At 37.2% G+C, this 27,928-nt stretch overlaps 1 protein-coding gene across 5 annotated transcripts in view; it reads left to right on the forward strand.

The window, feature by feature from the left end:
- LOC103716184 (piezo-type mechanosensitive ion channel homolog) overlaps positions 1-25,139 on the forward strand; it is an 84,947-nt gene extending 59,808 nt beyond the window's left edge. For 4 of the 5 annotated variants that reach the window (XM_039124948.1, XM_039124953.1, XM_039124955.1 and 1 more), the window contains 7 exons: positions 74-2,628; positions 2,842-3,237; positions 6,668-6,826; positions 14,673-15,176; positions 15,281-15,422; positions 20,891-21,035; positions 24,678-25,139. In XM_039124948.1, coding sequence (XP_038980876.1) covers positions 74-2,628; positions 2,842-3,237; positions 6,668-6,826; positions 14,673-15,176; positions 15,281-15,422; positions 20,891-21,035; positions 24,678-24,813 — 4,037 coding nt within the window. In that variant the 3' untranslated portion in view covers positions 24,814-25,139. Of the gene's footprint in view, positions 1-73; positions 2,629-2,841; positions 3,238-6,639; positions 6,827-14,672; positions 15,177-15,280; positions 15,423-20,890; positions 21,036-24,677 lie in introns of those variants that run through there. The other variant, XR_005511215.1, reaches the window with a different exon arrangement.
- Positions 25,140-27,928: the final 2,789 nt, after the last annotated feature.

Here is a 27,928-nt window from a genome sequence, read left to right on the forward strand (position 1 = left end):
CCATGGGTTTTAGCTGCTACTTGAACTGAAGCAAGAAATTGTTTACTAACTAAAGCTTTTTCATTTAATACAGGGATAATTGTTGATGATCCACGAATGCTCGTGAGCTATTATGCAGTTTTTATTTTCTCCTCTTTTAAACTCCGTTCTGATCATATTTCTGGTTTCTCAGAGTCACATACATACCGTCAGATGATCTCTCAGCGGAAAAATGCATTAGTTTGGAAAGACCTCTCATTTGAAACGAAGAGTTTCTGGACTTTTCTTGACTATCTGAGACTATATCTCTATTGTCATTTACTAGACATTGTTCTTGCTTTAATATTAATAACTGGAACTCTGGAATATGATGTTCTGCACCTTGGCTACCTTGGCTTTGCTCTGGTTTTCTTCCGAATGAGACTTGAAATATTAAAAAAGAAGAACAAAATTTTCAAATTCTTGCGGATGTATAATTTTGTGCTCATTGTCCTTTCTCTTGCCTATCAATCTCCTTATCTTGGGAATTTCAGCTCCGGCAAGTGTGAACAGATAGACTATATATATGAGGTCATTGGATTTTATAAGTATGATTATGGGTTCCGAATAACATCAAGATCTGCATTGGTTGAGATAGTAATTTTTTTGTTAGTATCAATGCAATCATACATCTTCTGCTCTGAAGAATTTGATTATGTAGCAAGATACCTTGAGGCCGAACAAATTGGTGCTATGGTCCATGAGCAAGAGAAAAGGGCTGCAAGGACAACTGCACAATTACTGCAAATTTGTAAATCAGAAGAGCAAAAACGGCAGCGTAACTTGCAAGTGGAGAAGATGAAATCTGAGATGCTCAATCTGCAAAGCCAGCTCAATAGCATGAATTCCATTACGACTCTTGGTGGCAGTTCTCCACAATCAGAAGGTCTTCGACGTAGAAGGAACTCTTCCCAAAGCATGGATAAAGTTAGTAGGATGCCAGATAATGAGACTGGATCACCAAACAAGCAATATGAGAATGTCAGTACAGAATCATATCATTCCTTTGACTTTGCTGTGTCTGATATGCAAAAGAATGTACCATTGCCTTGGGAAAAATCTGACTTGCAAAACTCACCTACTAGTATAAAAAGTGAGAGTCCAATCTCGATGGATTATGGGAGGCATTCCTTGGATTCTATTTGTGAGATAAGTGAACTTGGAGACAAGGGTGATGATCATGACACAGCATTTTCAAATGCAAATAGAAGAGAGAGAGAAAGGGACAAGCACAAGGAAAACCCAATAATGTCTGCTGTCCAGCTGATAGGTGATGGTGTTTCTCAAGTTCAGTCCCTTGGGAATCAGGCGGTCACAAACATTGTGAGCTTCTTGGACATTGAGCCTGAGGAATCTGATTCAAATGGGCATTCAGAAGATGGGGTATATGATGAAATAGAGAGCCAAAACATCGTGGAGTGTGGACACTTGGATAGGATCTCCTCAGTTCATTCTGCTACAGGGGCACGTCCTGCTAGCCTACAAATTGGAAGGATCTTTCGTTTTATATGGTCACAAATGCGATCGAATAATGATGTTGTGTGTTACTGTTGCTTTGTACTTGTTTTTCTCTGGAATTTCAGTTTGCTGTCAATGGTCTACCTTGCAGCTCTTTTCTTATATGCTCTGTGTGTAAATTCTGGTCCTAGTTACTTGTTCTGGCTTATCATGCTAATTTATACGGAGATCAATATTTTGCTTCAGTATTTGTATCAGATTATCATCCAGCACTGCGGGTTAAATATTCACATATCCCTATTGCGGAGGTTAGGATTTCCTGAACATAAAATAAATGCATCATTCGTTATCAGCACTCTACCTCTCTTTCTGGTCTATATATCAACTCTTCTGCAAAGTTCAATAACTGCTAAAGATGGTGAGTGGGCACCAGTAACAGAATTTAAACTATTAAGTGGAAAGAAGCATTATAAAGAAGAACATAGTTTCAGTCCTGGTTGGAGGGATAGGCTACAGCAGTTAGTCTCACCAGTAACAAATCTCTTAAAGATAATAGCAAGAAGCTTCTCTAGGTACTGGAAGTCATTAACACAAGGATCAGAGGCTCCCCCATACTTTGTGCAACTGTCAATGGAAGTTAATCAGTGGCCAGAGGATGGTATCCAACCAGAGAGAATAGAATCAGGAATAAATGAGTTGCTTCGTGTAGGTCATGAAGAAAGATGTGAAGCCAAAATATCTTATTCATGCCATTCGGCTAGCAGAGTTCGAATTCAAAGCATTGAAAGAAGCCAAGAAAATACAAACGTTGCTCTTGCTGTTCTTGAAGTTGTTTGTGCCTCTCCTTCTGTGGGATGTTCAGCAGCAGAGTGGTGTAGATCACTAACTCCAGCAGCGGACGTCGCAGCAGAGATTTTAAAATCACAAAAGGAAGGGTTACTGGAAGAAGTAGACTTTCCCTACCCAATATTATCTGTGATTGGAGGCGGCAGAAGAGAAATTGACCTATATGCATATGTATTTGGTGCAGATTTGGCTGTTTTCTTTCTCGTTGCCATTTTTTATCAGTTTGTTATGAAAAATAAAAGCAAACTTCTTGATGTATATCAGTTTGAAGACCAGTTTCCTAAAGAGTTTGTGTTTATCTTGATGGTAAGAAAATTCATACCTGAAATTTTGTCTCATGTATTATTTTGGGAAAGCAGCTATATATAAGAAAGTATATGCAGTATCTTGATAGGACAAATTTATACTGCTGGATCAATTCTTGTGGCATTCAATTTGGGAAGATTAATATGAGTTGTTAGGTCTTTAGTGTTGTGAATGTCTTCCCTAAATTTGTTTCTGTTTATATTTCCTTTGCAGGTTCTTTTTTTCTTGATTGTGCTTGATCGCATTATATATCTATGTTCCTTTGCTGCTGGAAAGATTATTTTCTATCTTTTCAATCTTGTCTTGTTTACATACTCAGTCACTGAGTATGCTTGGTACATGGAGCCATCTCACCAGCATATAGGACGACTTGCACTCCGTGCTATCTATCTCACAAAATCAGTTTCCTTAGCCCTACAAGCATTACAAATTCGTTATGGAATTCCTAACAAAAGCACTTTGTACCGGCAATTTTTGACTAGTAAAGTTACACATATCAACTATTTGGGCTTCCGACTTTATCGTGCTTTACCATTTTTGTATGAACTACGATGTGTACTCGATTGGTCCTGTACATCTACATCTCTAACAATGTATGATTGGCTGAAGGTAAGAGCTTTGCACCCGTTAATTTTTATTGTATGATATCAAATCATTTATCCAATGAATTTAGCCATGTATTTTACTAAATAATAACAAATGCCTCGATCGAATTGGTGAATTTTGATTTTTAGATGAATTATTTGTGGATATTTTTTTTTCTATCAATATGGCATCTGCCCAACAAAAAGTTTTCTTATAATCTTTAACTTTCACAACATTATATGTCTTTAAAGTGTGCAATCATGGCTTAAATGATACCATTTGGTTTTTGTAAAATATGGAGCATGTGCTACCTTGAACCACCTTTTCTAGGTATGAAGATTGTAAATGGCGGGAATTATTTGCATATTAAAATAGAAGATCAATTACTGAATACTTAGAGATTCCTTGTTCCTTAAACATGGATTTGAATTCTTGTTTGTTTAGAATTAGATAAAATCAAATTAAGCATCTCTTGGAATCTTATATTGAAAAGTATCATGATTAAAAATCAGTTAAACCATATTTTAGGTACTCAAGTTAAATTGTCCTAGAGTAACTTAAGATAAAGCTATTTAGGTGTCTTTGTATATGACATATGGAACTCGTACTTTGTTGTTTGTCTGTACGCCACTTCCCCCCATGCTACAACTCCCAACTTCCTTTCGTCCTCTATTTTTCCATGGGTTCTCCTTCCAGTATATGTTTTTGATTTTCCCTTCTAATCTCTCTTTCTTGTTTATAGTGTCTTTTTTTTCTAATGAAATAGCAAGCTTCTTGGCGCTATCTGGTGCAAATCATGAGTGGTATTTATCTATTTTGTCCTTGATTTTTAAAGAGGATGAAATGTGAAATTATATGTGGTCAGCTAAAGAAGAATTTAGTTTGTCCGCAATCGTTCTTAATGCTTTCATATATCCATATTTTCAGGTATCAAAGTAACGTTGGACTCCTTTAACACAATTTGACTTAAAAATATGGTTCATAGCAAACCAAAATCTCCAAAACATAAATGTAATCCTAAATTATTTTCTTTTATAGGTTTCTATGATTTTAGACTAGCAGGACTAGAATAACCAATATAAGAAGCTAAAGCCTTTTTTCCTTTTGCGTGGAACAATTTCTTTTCTCTTAGAACTAGTACACCATGATTTAAACTGTCCTAACTTATTTGCTTATAATTTAATGTTATAAGAAGCAGTTGCGACAATTTTAGAACTTTTTGGGATATCCATTCGTCTCTTTTTTTTAGCAAGAATTCTTATAATTCTTGTGATTCAACGCTACTTCAAATTTTATAATTGGAAACTGCATTATATTCGATGGCCTCAAGTTTCATGTTGTAAGAAACTTCATATTTTAGGTTTTACAAGGTCCGCCAAACCGACACTAGGGGTCATCTAACTGGTTGCCTATTCGGTACGGTACCAATACATACTGTACCAAGTGGAGGTGTACTAGGGACGAAGGATCGGGAGAAGAGGGGAGAGAGGGAGAAACCTTGACCAACGAATGTCGAACTAACCAAGACCCGACAGTTCGGCCCATACCAAGTCGAATTGATGTTAAGTCGGAACGGTTCAACAGGTTGGGTCGGTTTGGCTATAAAATCCCTCTCCCTTCCTTCTATTTAGTGGGCTGAGAGCTTGAAGGGGCTTTCTCTTTTGCTGTTCGATCCTCGTCGTTCACTTTACTGGTAAGCCTCCCTCTCTCTCCCTCTTGCATCCATGGCAACTCTCTCCTTCACTGCCATCGCTTCGTCGTCGATGTGCAGTTGCTAGTGCTAGGGTTTGAGATTGAAACAAGAGATTCTTCTCATGTCCATGCAGCTCCATCCTCTACTGTTGTTGCTTCATCATCACTATCGGGAAGATGCTAGGGCTAGGGTTTGAGATCGAAATAGGGGATTCTTCTCTCTATCTTTCTCTCTTCGCATCAACGGCTGCACTTCTTCTCGAATTTTGGCTCGCTCCCTCTCTCTCCCCCCCTTCCTCCCTCTCTTCCTCTCCCTCCCTCTCTCTTCCTCTCTCTCTCTCCTTCTCCCTCTCTGCCTCCCTCTCTATTCTTGATACATCCTGGAACAGCACGGTACGGATCCATACCGTATTGAACTAGTCACCTGCCGGTACAAGACCTAGTACCGGTTCGGAAAACCTTGACTCTAATCGTAATCCTAGAAGGAGAACCATGGGGGAAGAGAGAAGACAAAGGGAAGAGGGAGAGGGAGAGGGAGAGGGAGAGGGCAAAAGAGAAAGAGGCATACCAGTTTGAATGCTCCGAGGATGACGACATCAACCTCGACATCGGCGTTGATCGAGGGTAATGGCATCGGCGTCGGCATCAATTGGGGGCGACGACATCAGCCAAGGTTCGAAGAAGGAGAAGAGAGATCCAAATGTGATTGAGGATGTCAAGGTCGGGATTGTGGTTTTTAATTTATGATGAGCTGAACCATTTCAATTGGCCGAACTTTCCCTATTCCTGGCCGGTTCAGTTTGATACACCTTGAATCCCTCGGTTCAGGATGATTCAACATACCTTGGGTTTTAGTGACTTATGCCTCTGAATGTCTGCCATCTTCACCCTATTTTGCTGGATTTGGACATCCATTGCTTTTATTTCAGCAAATACCACTTAAGTTAGACTGAAAGTGTGATCCTTAATCTATGTATTGTAGTTCCTATTCAAGAGCTACGAAGCTACATTATTGAACATATATATAGAATTAGACTCTTGTTTAGCGCTTATTCTAGCATCAAAGTTGAATTGGTGCTAGAAGGATGCATTTTAAGCTCCACTTGCATGGCTGAAACTGTGCAAGGTCTGAAGAGTGCATTGGAAGAATAAAGAATGTATTACAGAAAAAAGGCTGAGTGGGGAATAGAAATGGATAATAAAAAGAGAATGTGCGCAAAGAAAGCCAAGAGAAAGTAGTAGGATGAGAATAGAGGAAAATTAATGACAAAAATAGATCAAGATGAGGAAAAGAAAAAAGGTGAATAGATGAACATTAATAAAAGTAGATTGACATTCGTTAGTCTCTATCTTTTACAATGCTCTGCCAGGCATTCCATAAAGATCTCCAAAATTTAAATTACTAGTTGGTCTTTTTAAAAGAACAGATCTGTGTGATGAACTCATATTAGAATTAACATCCAAATAACTAGTTCCTCTAACAAGAGATAACTGAAAACCAGAAACCAAAGCTTGTAGGAACTTCTTAATTCTTGAAAGGTTAGAAATCAAAGAAGGGATTTTTAAAACGGTAATTTGCATGTAGTCTTAAAAAATCTTTACTCCACATTTGCCCTTCAAATAGTAGATAATACATATTAGTTCATGTTTTCAGAAAGTTGCTAATATTTAAATAATTGTTTTGTTTTTGCGAAGATTTTGCAATATGTCCATTAACAACATTTCTTGATTTAGTGCAATCTGATACTAATTTTCTGCATAGTTGGAGGACATCTATGCAAGCCTGTTTCTGGTCAGATGTGATGCTGATCTGCATAGATCAAGGCACCAGCAAGGACAAAAGCAAACTAAAATGACCAAATTCTGCAGTGGAATATGTGTGTTCTTCATACTAATATGCGTCATCTGGGCCCCTATGTTGGTAAGAAAATCTGGTACCTTATCTGACTTTGTAATGTATTCTCATTTGAAGAATTTGAATGACTGAAACACTTTGGCAGCTTCTTAAAATATGAAGTTGACACTTTATCTGAAGAAATGGGAATTGGACCTAAAATTGGATTTTTTCTTGATTAATTTACTCTGTGCCATTGCCAATAAAATTAACATTGTATTCTATTTCAGTACTATCTGGTCGAATCAATTTTGGCCGTTAAACTGACAATTCTTTTTTGTATTTGATTCATTTATAAGACTGCTCTTGTATAACTCTTTCTGTACTATGAGAGGGAGTGGAACTTTTCTGCTAATTAAAAGTTATAATTGATCCATATTCTTGTTGTTGTAACATTATAGGTAGAGATATTAAATTTCAAGGGTACAAATTTGTGTTTAAGAGTTTGGAGATTGCACTGTAGGATGGTTGTACTTTTTTAACTGGTTTACTTATTTTCCATCAATGCAAATATTTGAGAACTCACTTCCACATAATGTCAACCCTCTGTGGGTTGTTTCCTAATTCTATCCAAAAAAAAATGGCTAATGGATGGTCCTACCATGAAAACGAGAAGATCATCATACAATTTAAGGACTTAGAAAAAAATAGAGAGTAAAATGGGCAAGAATTCCCTGTTTAATTTATACTGCAATTATTTGAGGCACATATTATAGGCCTCTAGACTATGCAATATCAATTTTATGGATTCTACATTAGTTTTTACCTTGCAGTGCATTTTATTTTTTATTTGCTAGTGTTGTTATGTTGGGTCTAGTGGATATACAATCATTACATGGTGATAATGTTTCCATATCTTCAATCATCAGAATTTTCCCAATTTTAATTCTAAGGAAGAAAATATATTGCTTATTTCCTTTGAGGCCTGAGCTTCGTATCGGTGCTTGTGATTTATAGTTATTGTTGTGTATTCTGCTCAATGACAGTCAACATGTAATTCATAATATCTCTTTCTAGAATTGCTTTCCATTTTTTGGTGTAATTAACTTCGACATCCGATCATAATGATAATGACAAAAACTTGAAAATTACTAACTGATTTGTTGTTTTGAGTTAAAACAAGATGCCCACAAATATGCCATAAAGTAGAATTACAAGTTAAATAAATGGTCAGGCATTTCAAATGCCATAAAGTAGTTTTACAAGTTAAACAAATGGCGAGGAGCCCCATGATGTTGGAATTAAGATGGTGTGAGTGTTGAGAAGTAAATTACTTCCTCTCTAATGTAAGATGTTCCTCAAGGAATTGGATCTACTAGGATTTAGGAGAGCTGTACGTATAGGTAGCTGGAGACTTGAATTCAGACTTGGATTTAAGTTAAAATTAATATCCTGACACAGTTTATGGTGATGAATTGAACCCAAGGAATCTGGAACTACGGTTCACTTAGGGAACTAAGATATACTAAATGCTTAGAAGCAAATCACAATCTTGCTATCCTATAGCGTTTTGTTGCAAGTGAAGAAACAAGGTGAAATTCTTATAGGAAATAGGAAGAAGTAGAATGAACTCTAATCAAGGTTTTGGCATCTGTGGCTTAAGTGGAGAACTATGTTCTGAAATTTTAAAAAAGAAGGGGAAACTGAAGGGCTGAAAATTGATCATTGTGGTTAGATTAAGGTTCAATGAATCATTGGTAAGATATCAAGAGAAGTAAGTTTAAAAGTTGATCCTTGGAAATACGTTGCTCCCACATGCTAATTAAATGCTAAATAGAAATGAATTGCTTCCACATCACCCTTTGATAGACAATGGATTTTCTCACTATCTTATCATAGTGGTTTTTGAGTGTCCTATCAGTATAAAGGCATTTAGGGATGTACACCTGTTTCCTTTGATATCAGAAACAATTGTTGTACCTTGAAGGTTGTCAACAGGGTTTGTCGTACCGGCTTGTATCGACCATATCAGAAACTTACCATTTTGGTAAGTTGCCGGTGCGGTACCAAGGTTCAATTCGGTACATGAGTTGAATCGGTTTGTATTGTTTCGAACCAAGTGGAATCATCCTGTACTGCTTGACTTCCAGCTTATCATGGCTAGATGTGAGAAAAAAATATTGGAAGCCTATTTTGATATGGGATGCACACCGTATTGTACCAATCATGCCATACCAAGGTACCAATCGTACCATAGCAAACCGGTAACGTACTAGTATATTTTTTAGTATTGGTCTTACTGATCTTGGTTATCAGCAAGGATTGCCAAACCGATACCGGGTGTTGTACCGGTCGGCGCCCGGTTCGGTGCCAGTTCGGACCAAACCGAACCGATATCGAACCGATTAGCTTGGTTCACGCATCTGCATGCTCTAATTTTTATTTTTTAGAAGTTTTCTCTTTTTCTCTCTTTTCGAACTTTTTCTATGAATTTAAGTCTAATTTAATTTTTTTTATTTTTTAATATTTTTTTGATTTTTTTTATGTTTTCTGATGTTTCCATGATTCTGGTTTAAGCTAGATGATGCATCTTATTGCTTTAAAATGAAACAATTCATAAAATGAACAATATAAAATATCTTCAAATCAAGATACAATCAATTACATACTTTTAAAGTCCAACAAATATACATAATATCTAAAATCGGATCGAGTGGCAATGCCTCTCGTAGATATCCAGATCATCAGCATAATCAAGAGGCACATCAATCCACCCCTCTATCCAAGCAGCGTTGTAGTCTTGTATGTTTATTTCATAAGAAATGCGCGCCGGATTCTAAGCACTCTCGGATCTCTCGTTGAAGCTCTGACTCTGAGAGGTGCCCTCTGGCTGATAATACGGCTGTGGAGGGTCCATCCGAATATGTCAGCAGCAAAATCCGACCTGTGAGATGCTTCGGGCTACGTAAGGTAGTAGCCACCGGAAGATGTCTCAGATGCACCATTTCCATATCCGTATGCATATGGGTTATAGGCTGCCTGTGGCTGCAGATAATAGGATCCAATATAAGATTTGAAACCTGATACATCTATGGATCCAACTCCACGTGCGAGGTTATCTGCAGCTACATCGTGTCCTCCTGAATGACCTCGAGGAGCCCGTCTCCTATATACAATAATTGCCACAGCGGGCTCGCTGTGGCAAAAAAGGCCATAGCGCATGCGCGCTGTGGCTTTGGGCCAAAGGCCCAAAATAGCCCCAACTCGGTGCGAACCGACCGGTTCCCACCGAGTCCTGATTGAACCGGATGGAACCGTCCGGTTCTGTCTAGTACTGGCCGATTCCAGCCAGTGTTATTGTGGTTTCAGCACCTACAAGGCCAGAACCGTTTTCCATAAGCAAACCGACCCGGTTAGAGATGGGGTCGGCCCGGTTTGGCCATCAGAGATGGGGTCGGCCCGGTTTGGGCCAACCGGGCGGTACGGCCCATTTTGGCAATCCTTGGTTATCAGTGTCACTAGATTTGACTGAAGCATCTCATGAACGAGAGATTTAGGTTGAAAGATATAGAACTGCAAAGCTGAGAAGTCATCAATTACATAAAGGGGATATATGTCAGGAATTTCACGCCTAAGGCACCTAGCTGGGATCAAGTTAGTCACCTGATGTATTTCAGGAATTTCAGGTGATAAGTTGGGCTATGTGACCTGTAAGATAGACGACCTAACAGAAATCAGCAATCACTTTGGAGAGGAAAATTTTCATTTGTGGCCCAAAATACCTGGTGGTTAAATTTGACTGAGGTTTTCCATGGTTTGCAAGTCTAAGCAGATGAATAGCAATGCAAAAATTATTAGTTGCTTATCAAAAACTACGGTTGACTGATCTGATGGATTGAGACCATTGATTGTTGAAATATGGTTTTCTGCAACTGTAACCACACTATTCATTTCAGCCCAGCATACCTGTGTCGACACGACATGACACCACATGAGTATGGGATATGGATCTTTCACCCTCATGGACTGGTTGTAATGCCACTCAAATCGGCCGGGTGGAGAAAAAGAAAGAAAACAGCAACAAAGGAAGGAAGAAAGGAAATAAAGAAGTCGAAGAAGAAGAAAAGAAAGGAAAAAGGAAGAAAGGAAAGAAGAAAAGGAAAGAAGGAAGAAAAGAAAAAAAGAAGAAGGAATGAAGAAGCAAAAGAAAAAAAGGAAAAGGAATAGAGGAAATAAACAAAGAAAAAGAAAGAAAGAAAGATGGAAAAGAAGAAGGGGAAGAGAGAGAGGGGGTACCTACTTGGCAATTTGGTGGAATGCGGACAGAAGCAGGTATTTTTTTGGAAGACATGGCAGGATCGGTTAGGATATATGATAAAAGAGCTAGGTTTTGTTACGCTTAGCACTTGTTCTGCATGTGGCCCTATTTCAAAAGGCAAAATTCATGTTTAATTTTTGAAATAATTGCTTATTATTGTTTAGCCCTGTCTACTCATTAATATGTATGAACAGACTGTGTAGAGATAATGCCTAATTTGTGAAAGGATTCCAAATTCAATGAGAACTATATAAAACTAAATGCAAAATAACAGCCAATACCCGCATACCTGCATTCAACTTTTGCATCATTTTAAGCAGAGTCCCCATTTCCTAAGATTTGGGAATAACACAAATCTGACTCCTAGACACATCTTCACCTGACACCCGTACCCGAGTCCATGTAAAATAGCTATCTAGAACTCGAGTGTATATGTTGAGATGAAGTTTGTTCTTGAAAGACATACCATATGCACTTGTATGAACTCATCATAAAAGTGCTCGTATGCTTTAGTTTTTTGCAAAAGGTTTTATGGTGAACCTCTAGTTATGCGGCATCTTCAAATGCTTCAACGGACATATTACCAGCAAATATTACTGTAGATAGCATTGGGCAACTTCTATTAGCATTTGCTGTAATCAAAGAGCACTTGCATCTAGAGGACAAAATTTTTGATGTAGAACAACACTGAAATATTTCCATTGAACAATAATTGGATTAGGCCCTGATAGAAGTTGGAATTCAGATTAGCCTGATAGGTGATGTCATGCATCTCTAATAAAGGGGCAGTAGTTTCCTGTCACTGCTTGTAAATAAGCCTGCCTTGGACATTTTTGGCCTCATTCTATTGCAAAGATTCCTCTAGATTCTCTTGCTTTTCTAAAAGTGGAGTTCAGCGTCCCTGATGAAGGCTTGAGTCTTTCTGGACTCTTTTTGCTGATTTTGAAGGAATTAAATGCCAGAAATCATTTTGGAGGTGGCTTAGGCCTCCAAGTTGGAGAACTGAAGGCCCTCCCTTATATAGTTCCAACTTTCCTTTTTGTCATTTCTATTTCAAATGCAAATGTGCCCCTTAGAGCCTTAACGTGTAATCATATTAGCTATTTGATGTTGTAATTGACAATTTGCATGTTTTGATATGATATGAAATGTGTAATATTTTTCTGCAATAGTGCATGAAATGAAATTGTATATATTGTTATATTCTAATATCCAATATCTCGTGATAGAATTTTGCTTGTAGTAGTACTATAGAACCAAATTTGGATCATACATTATGTCGTGGGATGTGTAAATAAGCATAACATATGAATGTAATTTTACTACATTTAAGTTGTCTAAATTATATATTTGTATTTATATTTGCTTGTTAATTTTTAGCTTCTTATATCTAGATCTTGGGTGGAAAACTAGGATAGTATAATGTTATAGATGTGAGTATACTGTAGGAGCTACAGCAATGACGATGGTGTGCCTTATACATTAAAGATCTAAGGGTGCTCTAGTGAGGAGGGTACAAGGTTCGCTGTCTCGGTACCGGAACCCCGTACCGGTGCCATGCTACCACAGTATCGGTACGGTATGATACGGATCTTTTTTAGCGTACCGAGTGTTGATACGCCATCCGTATCAAGTTCTGGTATCGAACCGGTACAGTACGGTATGCCTCGTACCGCCCGGTACGGCATACCGTGGGAGGGTACTCAAATTGGATTAGAAAATATAAGGGAAGGGAAAGACCAATGGCAATCATGATTTTAGTTTCCAGCTATGCAAATCCATGCTATCTGGCACATGTATTACACTAGGTCAACAGGACACATACTTAAAACTTTTTCTTGATATTTTTTAATTAATAAGGTTTAATTTTTTTTCGGGCACAATGGTGAAACATTCATGCTAGCAAATGACAAGCAAGCCTACTAGCACTATGACTTGAATACTTGAAAGTAACTTGGATAGAAGTTGTGAGAAAAAGACTTGAAAAGGCTTAACTAACATCACTGGTAGCCCTAAATAGTGATTATTGACTGGGGACCCACACTAAGAGGGGTTTTGCTTTCACACGGACAAAGAAAGATTTTTTGTTGGGATTTCTTTCGAGTCACTGCACTGAACACTTTTAAAGACTTCCGCTTCAACTAATTGAATTTTGATTCAAGGGAAAGAAACTGTTTAGCTGAAATAATTGTGATTCGTTAAGATATGCCAAATTCCACCAAGTATACTATGGGAACCTAATGATACATGCCCTCCAATTATATCTTCTGAATCGTCCACACTAACAATTTATCCTCCTTCCTCAAAAGGAGATTTTAGTAAATAACCAAATATAATGCTTGGGCTAAGTGTTAAGTGGGTTATTTTTCTTACACCCTCCACACCCCCCCCCCACCCAAACACACACACACACACACACCTTGGGGCCCTCTTCTTTTGACCCTATGAATCAATTGAAATCTTTGATTCATACTAGAACCATGGGGAATCCGAATAGCGTGTTATAGTCTTGACCCAAATATGTTCTTTAATTTCCAATCTTTCGCCCCTAGCTCTATCATAAAAATACACATATGTCCATTTAAAGATTGGGCTTGTCTCAGTTGAGTTGTCTAGGTGGATCGTTTGCTCTTCCAGGTCGTGTAGTTCGCCAGCCTGGTGCTATTTACCATGTTCCGATTCAATGGTTTCAATAAATTCTCTACAATAGTTCGTTCTGGCCCAAATCTAGAACTGCCTTCAACGGTTTGTGTAGCTGAAGGAAAGTTTTGTTGATGCTTTCCTATTTAGAATGGACAAGAATAGAGAGTCTTTTGAGACTAGGATTTCTAATAATAAACCAAAATATTCTACACGATTAGTTACAAAAGCTTTTTGACAAGCACTTGTAGCAATCGGTCGTGTGAACCAAAGCCCTATTAATAAATATGAACACATTCCCACAAATTCCCAAAAAATATTATTTTCTATTAAATTAGAGCTAGTAACTAATCCCAACAAGGAAGTATTGGAAGATTCCTTTTTGTACTAATATTTTTTTTCGAATGAGGATCCTTAAATCTGACCCAAATAGTTGGTAAAAGGCTTTGTGGTTATGGTTGTAATTTTATGTTCCTGTGCAAAATGAATGCTGATCCGTGAAGTTTGTATAACCATAATTACATGATCATAACATGGGATTAGAATTACTTCACATGTGTATTGAATATAGTTAAAGCTGTAAAATGAATGCTGATACTTGAAGTTTGTATGATCACAATTACATGATCATAGAATGTGATTAGAATTACTTCTCATGTATAATGTTAAATATAATTAGTGTTGCTTCAAGATTGTTTGTGCAATTTCTGTCCTGCACTCCATAAGTAGATTATTGCTCACAAATTATGCCTTTTTAAACAAAGCTTTGTTAGAGAATAGTGTACATGATAATGCTAGAATAAGTCCTTCCAGTGTCCTTCAGCTGAATGTACTGATATCTTAAAATTCATTCTTCCTTTTAGTTTCTCAATGTATATTGTTCTTTTTGGTTCATCTAAGGATCATGAACTTTAGTTGTTTTGAGATGGTTGTCATGATTTTCTCTAATCATTGATGTCTCTAATGTCCTCACAGATTTACAGTAGTGGCAACCCAACAAACATTGCAAACCATGTTATAGATGTGAGTGTTCAGATTGATATTAAAGCAAAAAGCGGAAGGCTGACCTTGTTCCAAACAACTCTGTGTGAAAGATTTCCATGGAACAACTTACAGTTAGATGATGATCTGGACCCGCAACATTACCTGGATAGTTACAATGTACAGGACATTCAATTGATCTGCTGCCAACCTAATGCAAGTACAATGTGGCTGGTCCCTCCAGTCGTTCAAGATCAATACACCAGATCCATTGACCAGGACAACGATATGGAAATAGTTATAACATGGATCTTTTTAAGGGAGAGGCCAAAGGGGAAGGAAGCAGTAAAATATGAAGCACCTGTTGAATTTTCTCCAAATCAGGATGATGTCAAACAAGTGCTTAATGGGACAGCTAACAGCTTCAGGATAGTTGACGCATACCCTAGATACTTTCGATTGACTGGCTCTGGTGAAGTGCGGTTAATTGTACCAATAGTATGTAGCAATATCTACACTTATCCTATCTATACTTAATAGCACCATACATTAATATTTAAATGCTGATTGACCTTCTAAAGGTTACCATCTTATATATGCAGGGAAACTCAGTTAGTGGGGATCTTCTTTTGAATCATGAGAGTCCTCCATGGTGGTCTTTCTATGATATTGATGTATCAGATGGAGCAGCATGTAAAGGGTTGACTGGGCCAATGGCTGTCGTTGTATCTGAGGAGACACCACGTACATATCTCGAACTCTGTTTTCCCCTCGAAGTATTCATAGCTATAGCTTTTACCACTTGTTTATATTAAATTTATAAAGTTCTCTTCAATTGTGGAACCAGGAACTTCGTGCAGGGGGCACCATTATTTTCTATATTTGATTACTAAAATCTAATCATGGTTTTATATAAAAATATTAAAAGTTAAAGTAAGATATACCTGAGATTGGTAACAAACATGCACTTTATTTGGTCATTGATGCTTCTTTTTGTTCATTGTTTCAATTATCCAGGTACAACTAAACAAATTAGTTCATCGAAGAATTTTTTTAGTAAAACCCTACACTTTAGTATTAGTCTATTAGTACACCACTAATAATAAGCTTAAGATTATTGCATGGACCGATTTCGAAATCAATCAAAAGAAAAAGAAGTTATACATATCATTTTGTAAGCAAAAAATTAATGATACTTAATAATTCTCAATGAGAACATAGTTGTATCTTAACATGTCTGGTAAAAAAAAAGTTATAAGACATTTCCCAGAACTGATTAGATCTTTATATTTCCGGCAATGTAACTAATAAACAATCATAAAATATAACTTAACTAACATGCATTGAATATGCCTTCATATTTCCAACACATTCTTAAGCTCATTATGGGGTCTCCTGTATACCATTTCTTTCCTTGGTAGCCTAACAACATGAATAGAACTTAGCTAGGAGCAAAGTGATATATGGAAACCAAGAGCATCCAAAAAATAAATAAATCAATGTTTTACATGGTTTATGCCTTAGGTTGTTTTTCACTTGAATTGACCAGAAATCAAGCAAGTGCATTCTCAATTCTCTCTACTCATCTCTTCTCCAAGAAACCTTGCTGTTTCGAGACTGAGTAGGGATATTTCAATAAGGGTTGTTGAAAAAATGGTAGAGCCTAGGAGGAAAGGGTGGCGTCATTGTAGGACAATGTTTCTGTTGTAAATAGCTAAGGATTAGAATAAAAGGATAAAGAATAAGAATAAAGAAGGCAATGAATGGAGAGATTAGTAATGTAGAAGTAGAGGGGGTAAGGTGGCAGACCTATCCTGGTTTTTATGAGAGAGATCGTAGTTTGGAGCTTGGGTAGACCATGGAGGGGAAGAACCATGTTCTTAGGAAGTAGCTTACAATTTTTGATGTCGAATATTGTCATATGGTCTAATGACCCAGGACCTCACATAAAAAGACTACTCAGAAGTTGTTATTTGGAGTCCTTGGCCTACCTAAATGCCCAAGACCTTCCAAATTGACAACCTTTGTGGGACTAAACACTCTAGCATGGATCCATGCACACTCCCCATTTATTCCTGACACCTTGGATACAATCCAATCACATGCACTTTGACTGGCTCGTGGTCATCCCCAAAATGGCCCATGTTGCCTTGTCTTCTTACTCATGCTTGGGTCTGGGTTGGGTTGCCTCCGATACCATTGTGACGACCCAAGACCTCATCCAAAAAGATTAGCCAAGGGTTGTTATTTGAGTTTCTTGACCTTGCTTAAACGTTCAAGGTCTTCCCAATTCACAATTGTGGGACTAATATATGCCTTATAGGTGTCATATACACATGGGTCATGGGCTAGGTTAAGCTCTGATACCATTTCAATGACCTAATATCTCATCCAAAAAGACTAGCTAAGAGTTGTTACTTGGGGTCCTTGGCCCTGTTTAAATGCCCAAGACCTTCCCAATGCACGATATTAGACTAAACATATGCCTGCATAAGTTCTCATATATGGTGTGCTATGATAAACAATCATGCTTATCAGATGTTGTTGAAGCCCATATCTAAAGTAGTATATCTATTTATTGTCGTATTTTAGACACTATATCCTAATTTTTCAAGTTGTCATATAGGATATCCGTATTGTGGGTGTATCGGTATCCTGTATCTGTAACCATGCTTCCTGGATTGTATTCTATTGTTCAAAGTATTCTTTAGAAAGTACTGAAATTAGGGCCTTTTCAGAGCCATCAGCCCATGAAAGGTTGTTTGTATTATTTATCCAATCTTTTAACTGAAGAAAAGAAAAGAAAATATATTGAAAACTAGAAATACATGGCATATGCCTTTAATTTTAAACAAATAATAAATGACTATAATATGACAACAAACACCAAAACATGGATTTCAAAAAGCGTCTATATCAAGTTTCAGTCAATTTTGGCCAAAACTGCCAAAACTAGACTAAGACTAATCAGTTTAATCGAAACTCCTAGACAAAATTGTCAAAACTAATTGAAAACCAAAACTATTTAGGTTAGGTCTTGATCGAATTGATCAGTTTCAACCAAGGCACAAAACCTTGCTTGGAACTTGGATGCTTTATTATTCATGTACTAGCACAAGAAAGAGTTCCGTAAGTCAGGTGTGAAGTTAATTAATAAGAGCCTGGTAAGTCTAATTTATTGATATATTTGGAGCTTATTTTTAAAGTTGTTTGGTCTCAAATATGCCCTATATCTGTTGATATTTGATCATTAAAAGCACATCCCCATCTTGGTTCATCTATCTTTTGGCCAACTAAACAACTTATTGGCGTGCAACAAGGACTCAAGTCCTAGTGAGACATTCTGCGGGACACTGGAATGGGGTACCATCCCTAGTATCAGGACAGGACTATCTCACCATTGTCCTAGCATCCCGGTTGGTGCGTTTTGGGACATCCCTGTCCCAAGTGTCGGGACAAGGCAGGACGATGGCGCATCCCATTCTATTGAAAAATTGGGACTGCCCCATCCCACAGAATTTAAAACCTTGGTGTGTGAAATATTTATTGATGTTTATCCTACCTCTTCGCCATTTCTTCAGATCTCTCAATTTCTCCTTTGGTCCTTTCACATTGATGGTTTTGTATTATCCTCCTAAGGATAAAATTCCCCACAACATAAAATCTTTGGCCTTAATTGGAACCAGAATCACGATTTCATCAAAGTTTCTCAATCTAGATAAAAGACTATAGTGATGATTTCTTAAAACCTATTTCGGAAAGGTTCCATTATTCCTAGCTTTGTTAAGTTCCCTTTGCCTCGTCCATTTGATCTATTAGCCTTTGTTTGGTATGAAGAATGGTTAGGGAAGGATGGATGAGGGAGAGGATGGATGGGTCTTCCATCCATCTTCCTATGTGTTTGGTGAAATATAGAAGGATGGTTGAGAATGATTTTCTTCTCTGTTTGGTATAGGAGGAATGAAAGGGAGGATGGATGATATTTGTATGACATTTGTACTAAATTACCCTTTGATATAAAAGGTGGGGCATGGGTGTCGTCTTTTGTCAAAAAATTAATGATGAGGGGTAATTTTGTCAACATAGAAACCCACTTCTCACATGCTCCAACCCATCCTTCCTTGCATGTTTTCAATTTGGGAGGATGCAAATGGTGGGCCAAGATGGATGGGCAATCCCTCCTTTTTTATCCATCTTTTCTAAAATTTTTGAACCAACCGGTGGATGGGGCCCATCTATCCTTCCAACCCCATCCATCCTCCCTCTCATGACCCAACCAAACATAAGGTTAGGGCTTATTTGTTCCATAAGGATGAGCATGACTCCATAGATTAAAAGCTTTTACATTCCCCCTTCATCTTGACACTTCACAAGTTTAGAGAAACTTTTTGGAGGATTTGAGCTTAAATATTGACAAAGAAGGTAGATCTCCCTACGCGCATCTCTTGCCTAAGCCATGAATTCAGGATTTTTCAAGGGTCAATGATAGGCCATAGGATCTACAAAGACCATCCATAGAGCCTTCTTAACGTTTTGCTCATTAGTTTGCCCCCAACCCACCGACCCCGACCACCCCCCCTCCTTTTCACCCAACTTAACAGTACAAGGCTTGGGGATGGTGTTGGTGATGACTTTTGCACTCTAGTTGATATGAGCTCCCTCAAGTGATAAAGTTCTTCACAAATTCGTGCAGTACATAATCTTAGTTTTGATCAACAGAAATTCTAAAAGACTGAAAGTAATCATTACTGTCCTAAATTAACCACAGTCTGAATGACTGTAACCATTTTTTATCTTAAATTCTTAATCACAAAAAATAACTTTTTTTAGGGATGCATATATCAGCAAGTTGGACATGAGCAATACACTTATTTGATAAAAGATTGATTAATGCTTAAAATATTCTTATTTTGATGATTTGTTATATACAACTCCTTATCCATTTATGCAATGCTTTTTCTTATAAGAGAATAAACAAAATTAATCAAGACTTGGTGATGGAATATAAATGTATTGAGATGCACTAGTCTTACCAAAAATAATTTAAAAATGATGCAATATTAGTTTTCTTACCTTTACCAAACTTGAAATTTAGTATTCTTTGGTATGGGGATCTAAAAGCAAAATTTTGAAGGTGACATTTTTGGAAGAAATAAGTTTGATGGTGAAATTTTTGACAGCAAATTCTCTTATTCTGATGAGGATGTATGGCTGATGATATTTCTATCTTGCTAATAGTTTTAGAATCTTTAATTTTTTTATATAATAATTATCAATTAAAGTATTCTTAGTTAGATACAAAAGGACTTGGGTACTGTTTTTTCATTGACATAATAGAACTGTATAATATAGATTCATGTTGTGATAGACCTAAAACCTCTGGGTTCTATCAGAGTTTAAAATTCTTTTTTCGAATTTTATTTTCAAATTTTGTGTATGAAAGCATTTTACGTTCTCTATTGTTCAGGCTATTGTGGAACAAAGATTTTGCTGGATTAATATGGGCAGAAAGGGGAGAGGAATTTGATGTTTAGTTTGGATAGGAATTACGGGCTCAAAGAAATCTGTGTCATAAAGACCTATTGATTTCACTAGAAATAAAAATAAAATTCAATCATTCTTTGAGACCTATTGGTGAAATTTCAATTGGTACTTCTAAATATTGTGTAAATATATAAATTCTCCTTGAGCTAAGGTAAAAGGGTATGGTATGATAAATAAACTGCCTCTTTTCAAATTTCTTGGCATTAGAGAACCAACATTCTAATTCTGCTTACTTTGAAATAGTTTTTCCAACTTAATTTAAAATGCCAGCAACTTTTCTGTCCATGTGTGTATGTCTTCCCTCGAGAGCTTATGCTGCACAGAATTTTGGATCAGTAACTTGTCCATTATATTTGCTATTGCAAAGCATTTATGATCCTTGTGTATTGGAAGGATGATCACACCCCTAGCCAAGTTGGCATGGTTCAATTCAAACCAGACAGGCACAGGGTTGAGTGTTCCTTGGTTTATCTTTTTTTTTCAAATAGAAAAGGAGAATAATAATGTTGGCAAGATTTTACCATTTTCAACCATTATCAGAAATACTTCCCTGCCTTATATTTCTTTGGTTTAAGTATTCCATGCGTAAGAAAAGATTTATAGTTCCAGTTATTAAGGCATAAGTGGTTTTTGTTTGTTTGAATTAATTATTCTTTTTTACTGTTCAGAGGGTATTCTTGGTGAAACTCTTAGCAAATTCAGCATTTGGAGTCTGTATCTTACTTTTGTTCTAGCTGTTGGTCGATTTATCAGGCTTCAATGTTCCGACTTGAGAATGAGAATACCCTATGAAAATCTTCCTTCTTGTGACAGGTACATATGCCAAACTTTTCTGTATTTTGAAGCTTAAGTTAGATATATTATGTGCTGTTCTTGGAATTTAAGATAATCATTATCTTTGTTGTGCTTAATTGGTATAATGTTTTCCGATGTCATACTTTTTCCAAGATGAATTCCATCCTATAAAGTCATTGAGTCAACTACATTCGGACATGCATTGACAGCCATACATGTCAGATAATATCTTATTTGAGGACCATGATCTAGCACAGGTCATTTCTTACTTGGTGGATTTAACACATAATAAACCACTGAATAGTCAATTATGAAAAATCGTCATGTCATGCATTGGACATGCGCAAGTGTGTATAGTTGTACTGTGTGTACATGCAGTGACACTTGCTTATATTCAGTTATGTCTTATATGAGCATCATGATATAGCGTGGGTTATTTAAACACAGTGGATTTATTACCCTTCTGCTTTATTCTTTAACATTTTAAAGTTACATGGTATGAATGATAGATATTGTCTGCTTAAGATTGTTAGTGACTTAAGAGATGCATTGTGCAAGATAACTGAGGAAAAATTTTATTGCTTGTGAAGTCATTTATTCTGCCCTTCCAACTTCCAACTATTCTCAGATTATATTTTGGCTTTGCCACCAGGCATTCAGACCACATTGGTATTGATCCTAATCCAAGCTATAGAACTTTCAAATTTGTTTCATTAATGCTTACCACTATCCTAGCATTTTCTGCCAAGTTGTTGTGATTATACTGATCTTTTCCCTCCATAATGAAAAGATCTAGCTGGCGTAGCTTGAATTTTCTTTAATTCTACTTATTGGTGAGATCAGTTGGCTTCACTCAATATGATCTTTCTCTTCTTCCTGTTCTCTCTTTTCTTTATCATAGTATCGTTTGTCTTCTATGATGGCTGATAGTCACAGTTTTAGCAACCCTAAAATCTCAACTAGTGCTCGAATCAAGATGCATGCAGTCCTTGAAAACATACCATTATGCTAGGACGGTTCCTCCTTTATTGGCATCTCCATATAATTTTGGGTTTTAACATCTTTTATTGGCATCTCCCACTACTATCATTGGTATCCAGTGCTAGAATTATTGGCCCAAACTAACCATATATGGTTCAAATCTCATATCAAAACATCTCCATTGTTTTTTGTTCTCCAAGTCCCCTACCATCATATTCTTTTCTAGTCTTTAGCCTCAAAATTGGTGAATTTTGGCCCTTCTCCTTCTTATAGTGATGTACTCTTCATTCTTTTCTAGTAAACTGGGAGGAAGGTATAATCCTCACAACTTCACCAGGTCAAACCGGCAAATAATACTAAAAGAGAGAAGGGAGAGCTTCGTTATAAGTTCTATAAAGAAGAAGGGATGAAGGGAAGGGGATTGGTTGGTGAAGGGGGCTTGTGTAGCTAAGAGAGAGCTTGTGGCCATGACATAGGTCTTGATCATATTGGTGCTTCCCTCCTTGGTGGTTGTGATGAGGCATGGCAACATATTTGAAGAATCAATCAATTAAGAGGGAGAGTTGAGGCTGGGCCATTCCTGACCCTTTTCCCTCCTCTTCATCCAGTGATTTTACCTGCAATGTCAGTGACAGTGGCGGTGGCAACAAGAGTGGAGCCATCTAGGTCTATGAAGAGAAGAGTGGAAAGAAAGCATGGGGTTTGTGGAGGTGGCGCCTGCGATAGGATTGAGGTCTGGAGATGATGGCAATTGTCCGAGCCATACGGATGGAGAGAGGAGACAATGGGGATGGCCTAGGTCTCACTCAAGCAAGTGGATTGCTGGGGCTCAGGAACTAATGGAAGCCCGTTGATGTTGCTCACCTCCTTCCACAGAGCACTTTGAGATTATCAAATATGCTGGCTTGTCGTCTTTCAAAGGTTTGGTATGTGAACTATTGTAGGAGGTTATGAGTTGATATGATCACCAGAGGAGATGGGAAGGAGGGTGTGAGGTAACTCTTGACATCAGCAATGTCAAAGGATAGGACTTCAATCATGTCGGAGGAACCATCGAGCCAATGTGCAAAGAGAGGCGAGATGTGAGAGAGGAAACGCAGGATAGGGGGTACTAGAGTAATTAGGATGGGAATTTGAATTTAGGGTATAAATTTTGGCCATCTATTATCATTTTATGGAGTCCAAATCTTGAACCAAAAAATTTATGTGTATATGTAATTTATATGAAACATTTATTTTCTCGAAAATATATGTTTGTTTTAATTTTCAAGCTTCAGTCTGGGCATGGTCCAAGCCAAGGCTTTGCTTAGATGCAGCCTGAAACTCATTTGGGTTTTGGATTTCAGACCGAAGCCTGTTCTGAACTTCCATTAGCTTGACCCGAAACCCAGCTTGAAGCCAACCCGGTCCACAGGTTTCGGTCCTGTTTGAGCCTATTTCCAGCCCTATAAACAACGGAGATATATGAAATCAAAACCAAAATGTACATAAGAATGAAGGAAATAGGAAAGATAATATCAGACCCACTCTGTACCTCAAGACTTTTAGAACCCTTAAAATACTGTCACAAGAAATGGTTACTGTTATTGTAGTGTAAATAGTACCATACAAATAGTGCTAAATAATAGACCTATGAAGTTACTAAACGGTAGGAGATCTTTCTTACTCGACACTTGATTCAGAGCAACGCACGAAAAACTAAAAGTAACCAAAAATGAAAGAAAAATACCTCAAATTGACAATGGTAGGAGATCTTTCTGACTCAACGCTTGCTTCAGAACAACCCACTAAAAACTAAAAGTAACAAAAATGAAAGAAAAATGCCTCAAATTGACAAAAAGTCTCCAAGTCTTGAAGCCCTCCACTGCATCATGACTCATCTTAGATTTCCATCATTTTATGAACTAAAAAGTTGTTTCTATTCCAATAAAAGATCTAAAACTCTCATCATATAGTTTTTGCACCAAATTAACTCTCCCTTATCCTCTTTTTAATGGAGGGGTTTTAAGATGGGTAGCTTGTCTTGTATCAATAATAAATATAAGTGAATTTTTTCTAAGTATAAGATCCAAGTATAAGCTATAAACCATCAAGTAATAATAATTAATCTCCAACTTCATCATTGTGTAGACTAAACTTTTTATATGCAATTCCAAGCTTCTGGCTATTATCCCATTCGTCATCATCATGCATATCTTTTCTCATCATATATGGGTACAAGGCAACTCTAAGGTGAGGAGTCTCCATACAAGGATGATTAGATTTTACTACTAGATGTCTACCTGATGTCTTTTGCAAAGTTGCTGCTGAATTCATTGGGCAGATTTTGGCAAGAGAGTGATGTACTATGAAATCTATGAAGCCAGTTGACAACTATATAGATCTACCTTGTGGATTTCAGTTTAAACTGGCCTCCAAAAACCCTGTAACTCTGGAAAGAGTCTAGATGGAGGGGGAGGATCATCACTTATGTTATATGGGGCTGTTTTCATATTCTCTTTTTTGCCCTTTTGGGATAAAATTATGCACTCCATATTTTGTTGTTTCTTTTTCTCTATCTTCTGGACTTTTCAGCTGCAGCAAATACTTAAATTGCCTATGCTATAATGTCATGTTGATATTCTGTGTTTCTGCCTATGCTTCTTTAAAGATTCAGAAGATCTTATCATTTCGGTGTAGGTTGATAGCGATCTGTGAGGACATCTATGCTGCACGGGCAGAGGGTGAGTTAGAAGTTGAAGAAGTCCTTTACTGGACACTTGTGAAAATCTACAGGTCACCACACATGCTTCTGGAGTACACCAAGCCTGACTAAATTCGGAGTTCATGATGGCTACTTTGGAAATGATGGAAGACATGCTGATTATTACCAGTTGAAATACAAGATCACGGTGCAAGGGAGCAAAATGGAACCTCCATGGGTGAATTTGGTGGTGTTTCTGTCTCATCAAATCCAGGTTTTATATGTACATGTGTCATTGTATTTCTCTTGGATCCCTTTGTCAGATGAGTTGTGCGCATCAAGTTGCTTCCATGGGTGCAAGGCTCTGACATGTATACCTGAGAAAGAACTTGCAGTTCAATTTTTTTTGTAAATATGATGTTTATATGGAAAAGTAAAGAAGTTCAGTTCTTTTTGAAGGTTTGCTTCTTTCACATAATTATATTTCTATATTACTTTACCACTACCGATATGTCCTTTGGAGGTTGATGCGTGCATCTTCTTCCCTGCAAAGTCGGTAGTTCATTTAGAATTGTAAGTTTGTACCAGGCTTCTTTTTGGAATTGTTGATCATGCCATCTTCAAAGTTATTTCTGCAGTTGCCATACATGCACTAATGTAGAAGAATACAAGGATACAGATATGCATAACACTACTAATGCACCATGCTTTAACACATTTTTTTGGACTCTCATTATTACATCCTTCTCAGGTCTACAGATGCTGAACATGGCGTTTGACATTATCAATGATGGGAGCACGCCAACCAGTTGGGATTTGCAGCTGCAAAAAAAAAAAAAAAAAAAAAGGTTGATTTATGTGTTACTGCATGCATTTGGACGAGATTATAAATTCAGAAACATCTGCATATTAAAAGAATTCTATGGCCAAACAGTTGTTCTATGACAAAGGGAAAATGTCGCTGCAGCAGTACTTTTTATTCCCTCCTGAACATATCAGCGCTCAGAAGACATGTGAGCTGTAATCCCTAGAATTTTCTCCATCTGCTGGTTATTTATGAAGGAACCTTGTTCTGGTGGTGGTAGAGATTTGGGTGTGCAGGCTGGCAATGGTATTATCTTTAAATTTTCGGTTGTTGGTTGTCAAAATTATCTCGCCTAGTTGTAGAATATATTCCGGCGGAATAAGGGAAAGTTGTTTGGACAAGTTTGGAGGGTTGAGCTATCCTCTTGAATAGAAGTTCTATACATTTGGTTGGATGAATAAGCCTGGGAATCTGGGCTTTCGGCTCCCTATGGTACTTTTTTTTTTTACGCTGTGGAGAATATATGCATTCTTGCCTGTCATATCAACCATCTCAGAAATGGAAGGCTCTCGCTTAAACCCCACTTGTGTATTTAGCTACAGGTGTATTTGGCATCTCAACATGACGCTCCCTTAGTGAGAGTCATCCATTTTTTGACGTGGGTAACGTGGCGGCAATCCAAGCATGCACCACTCACTACTCAATGTGGTGAAACAAATGCACCGCAGACAATCTGTGTTTTTCAATCCAGGGGTTATCTGTCATGATATTATTCATTGGAAGGAAAAGTGGGAACAAAAATTCTTTACTGCACGCTAAAGAAAATTATATGGAATGGGCTTCTTTTTTCGCCATAGCTCCTTTAATGTGCATTTGAATGTAGAAACGGAAGAGTTGTATTAGGATTGAATTTTTGTACTAATGGAGCCCGTCTATTTCATAACTTTAAAAATATATATATATATAAAATAGAAAAGAAAATTATGATACATATGTGAAGAGTTTAGGCCGTTTCAAGCCATCTATGTTAACCGAGAGGTGAATAGTGCAGCTGACTGGATGGTCTCCTTTGTGGTGTATCATTCTATTTGGTTCTTCTAGGAGAACTAAGCGGATGTTTCTTACATTTTCTCAAAAAAAAAAAAAAAAGTTTAGGCTGTTCGTCCACCCGCATTTTCTCTTCTTTCTTGTCAAGTTTCTTTATGTCTGTTTAGAAAACTTTTCTCCTCGAGGTGTATATTGAGTTGCTGGATGACTAATTTGCAAGGTATGTGTTATCTAATTGCGGACTATATACCAACAAACATTATGTTTTAGAAACTATATATTAATTTGCTTAGAGATGTATGTTAGGTTGTTGCCTGATATCCAAAAAGCTTACCGTACGTATCAGAAAGCTGACAAGCGTGTATCACCAAACTATGTACCATATTAGCAAACACAATATTCTGAAAACTGTGTATCGATTTGTCGAAGGTATGTAATAGATTGTTGGATGACTAATATGCAAAATGTATATTATCTGGCCATGTAATACATACTAAAGAATATTCTGAAAATTATGTATTAATTTATCTAGAGATGTATATTGAGTCGTTGCTGGGTGTGTATCAAAGAAGCTTAAAGTATGTATCAGCAAATCATCAAGTATATATTAGCATCAAACTTTGTATCACATAACTCCAATAATGTATTTGAAAAGGAATACATAACTTTTGCAATTCTTGAAATAATCTACTATTTCCACTTGAATCAAAAATCCTATGGATGGATGGAGGAAATTCTCACAAACGGACGAAGACGGCCTTGAAGATGATTAAAAAAAAAAAAAAAGGATGCAAGCAGTGGGCGGCCCCTACTCATTATGAGCATATCGTGATTTTTTTTTTCTTAAGTTGCGGGACGGATGAACTCTGTTAGTAAGAGAAGATGGTCCCAATATGACTCTTGGTTCCATGTTAAAAAGCACGCTATAGGAGACGTGGAAAATAGAAACTGCTCCATATAATTATTTTTAGTACGCGCACCAAATAACTTTTTGTTGAAAAGTGGTGACTTTAACCGTATGTACAGAAATGCCCGGCTTCTCCACCCTCGAGTAGTTTCTCCGCCCTCCCTTCTTGTGTAGACGAAAATGGCCGAGATTTTAGAATTTGGAATCTCAACAGTTTCTCCACCATCTTTCCGTTGGACCTCTCCCGCTTTCCCAACAATTTCTTCATACCGTTGGCCCCCATATGTAAAGCAAGATTTTTTTTTTTTTTTAACATCGACTCCTCACACCAAACTTATATAAGTACAGCTAAAAAAATCAAAAAAAAAAAAAAAAAAGGTTAACTAAGCGAGTAGAAAACATCCACCTGGTTCACCCAAATAAAATCCTCCGAGTAATGCACCGCATAGGAGCTTACTCTGTCAGCAGCTAAGTTGGCCTTCCGATAC

The sequence above is a fragment of the Phoenix dactylifera genome, chromosome 1, assembly GCF_009389715.1.
Source record: "Phoenix dactylifera cultivar Barhee BC4 chromosome 1, palm_55x_up_171113_PBpolish2nd_filt_p, whole genome shotgun sequence".
NCBI lineage: Eukaryota > Viridiplantae > Streptophyta > Magnoliopsida > Arecales > Arecaceae > Phoenix > Phoenix dactylifera.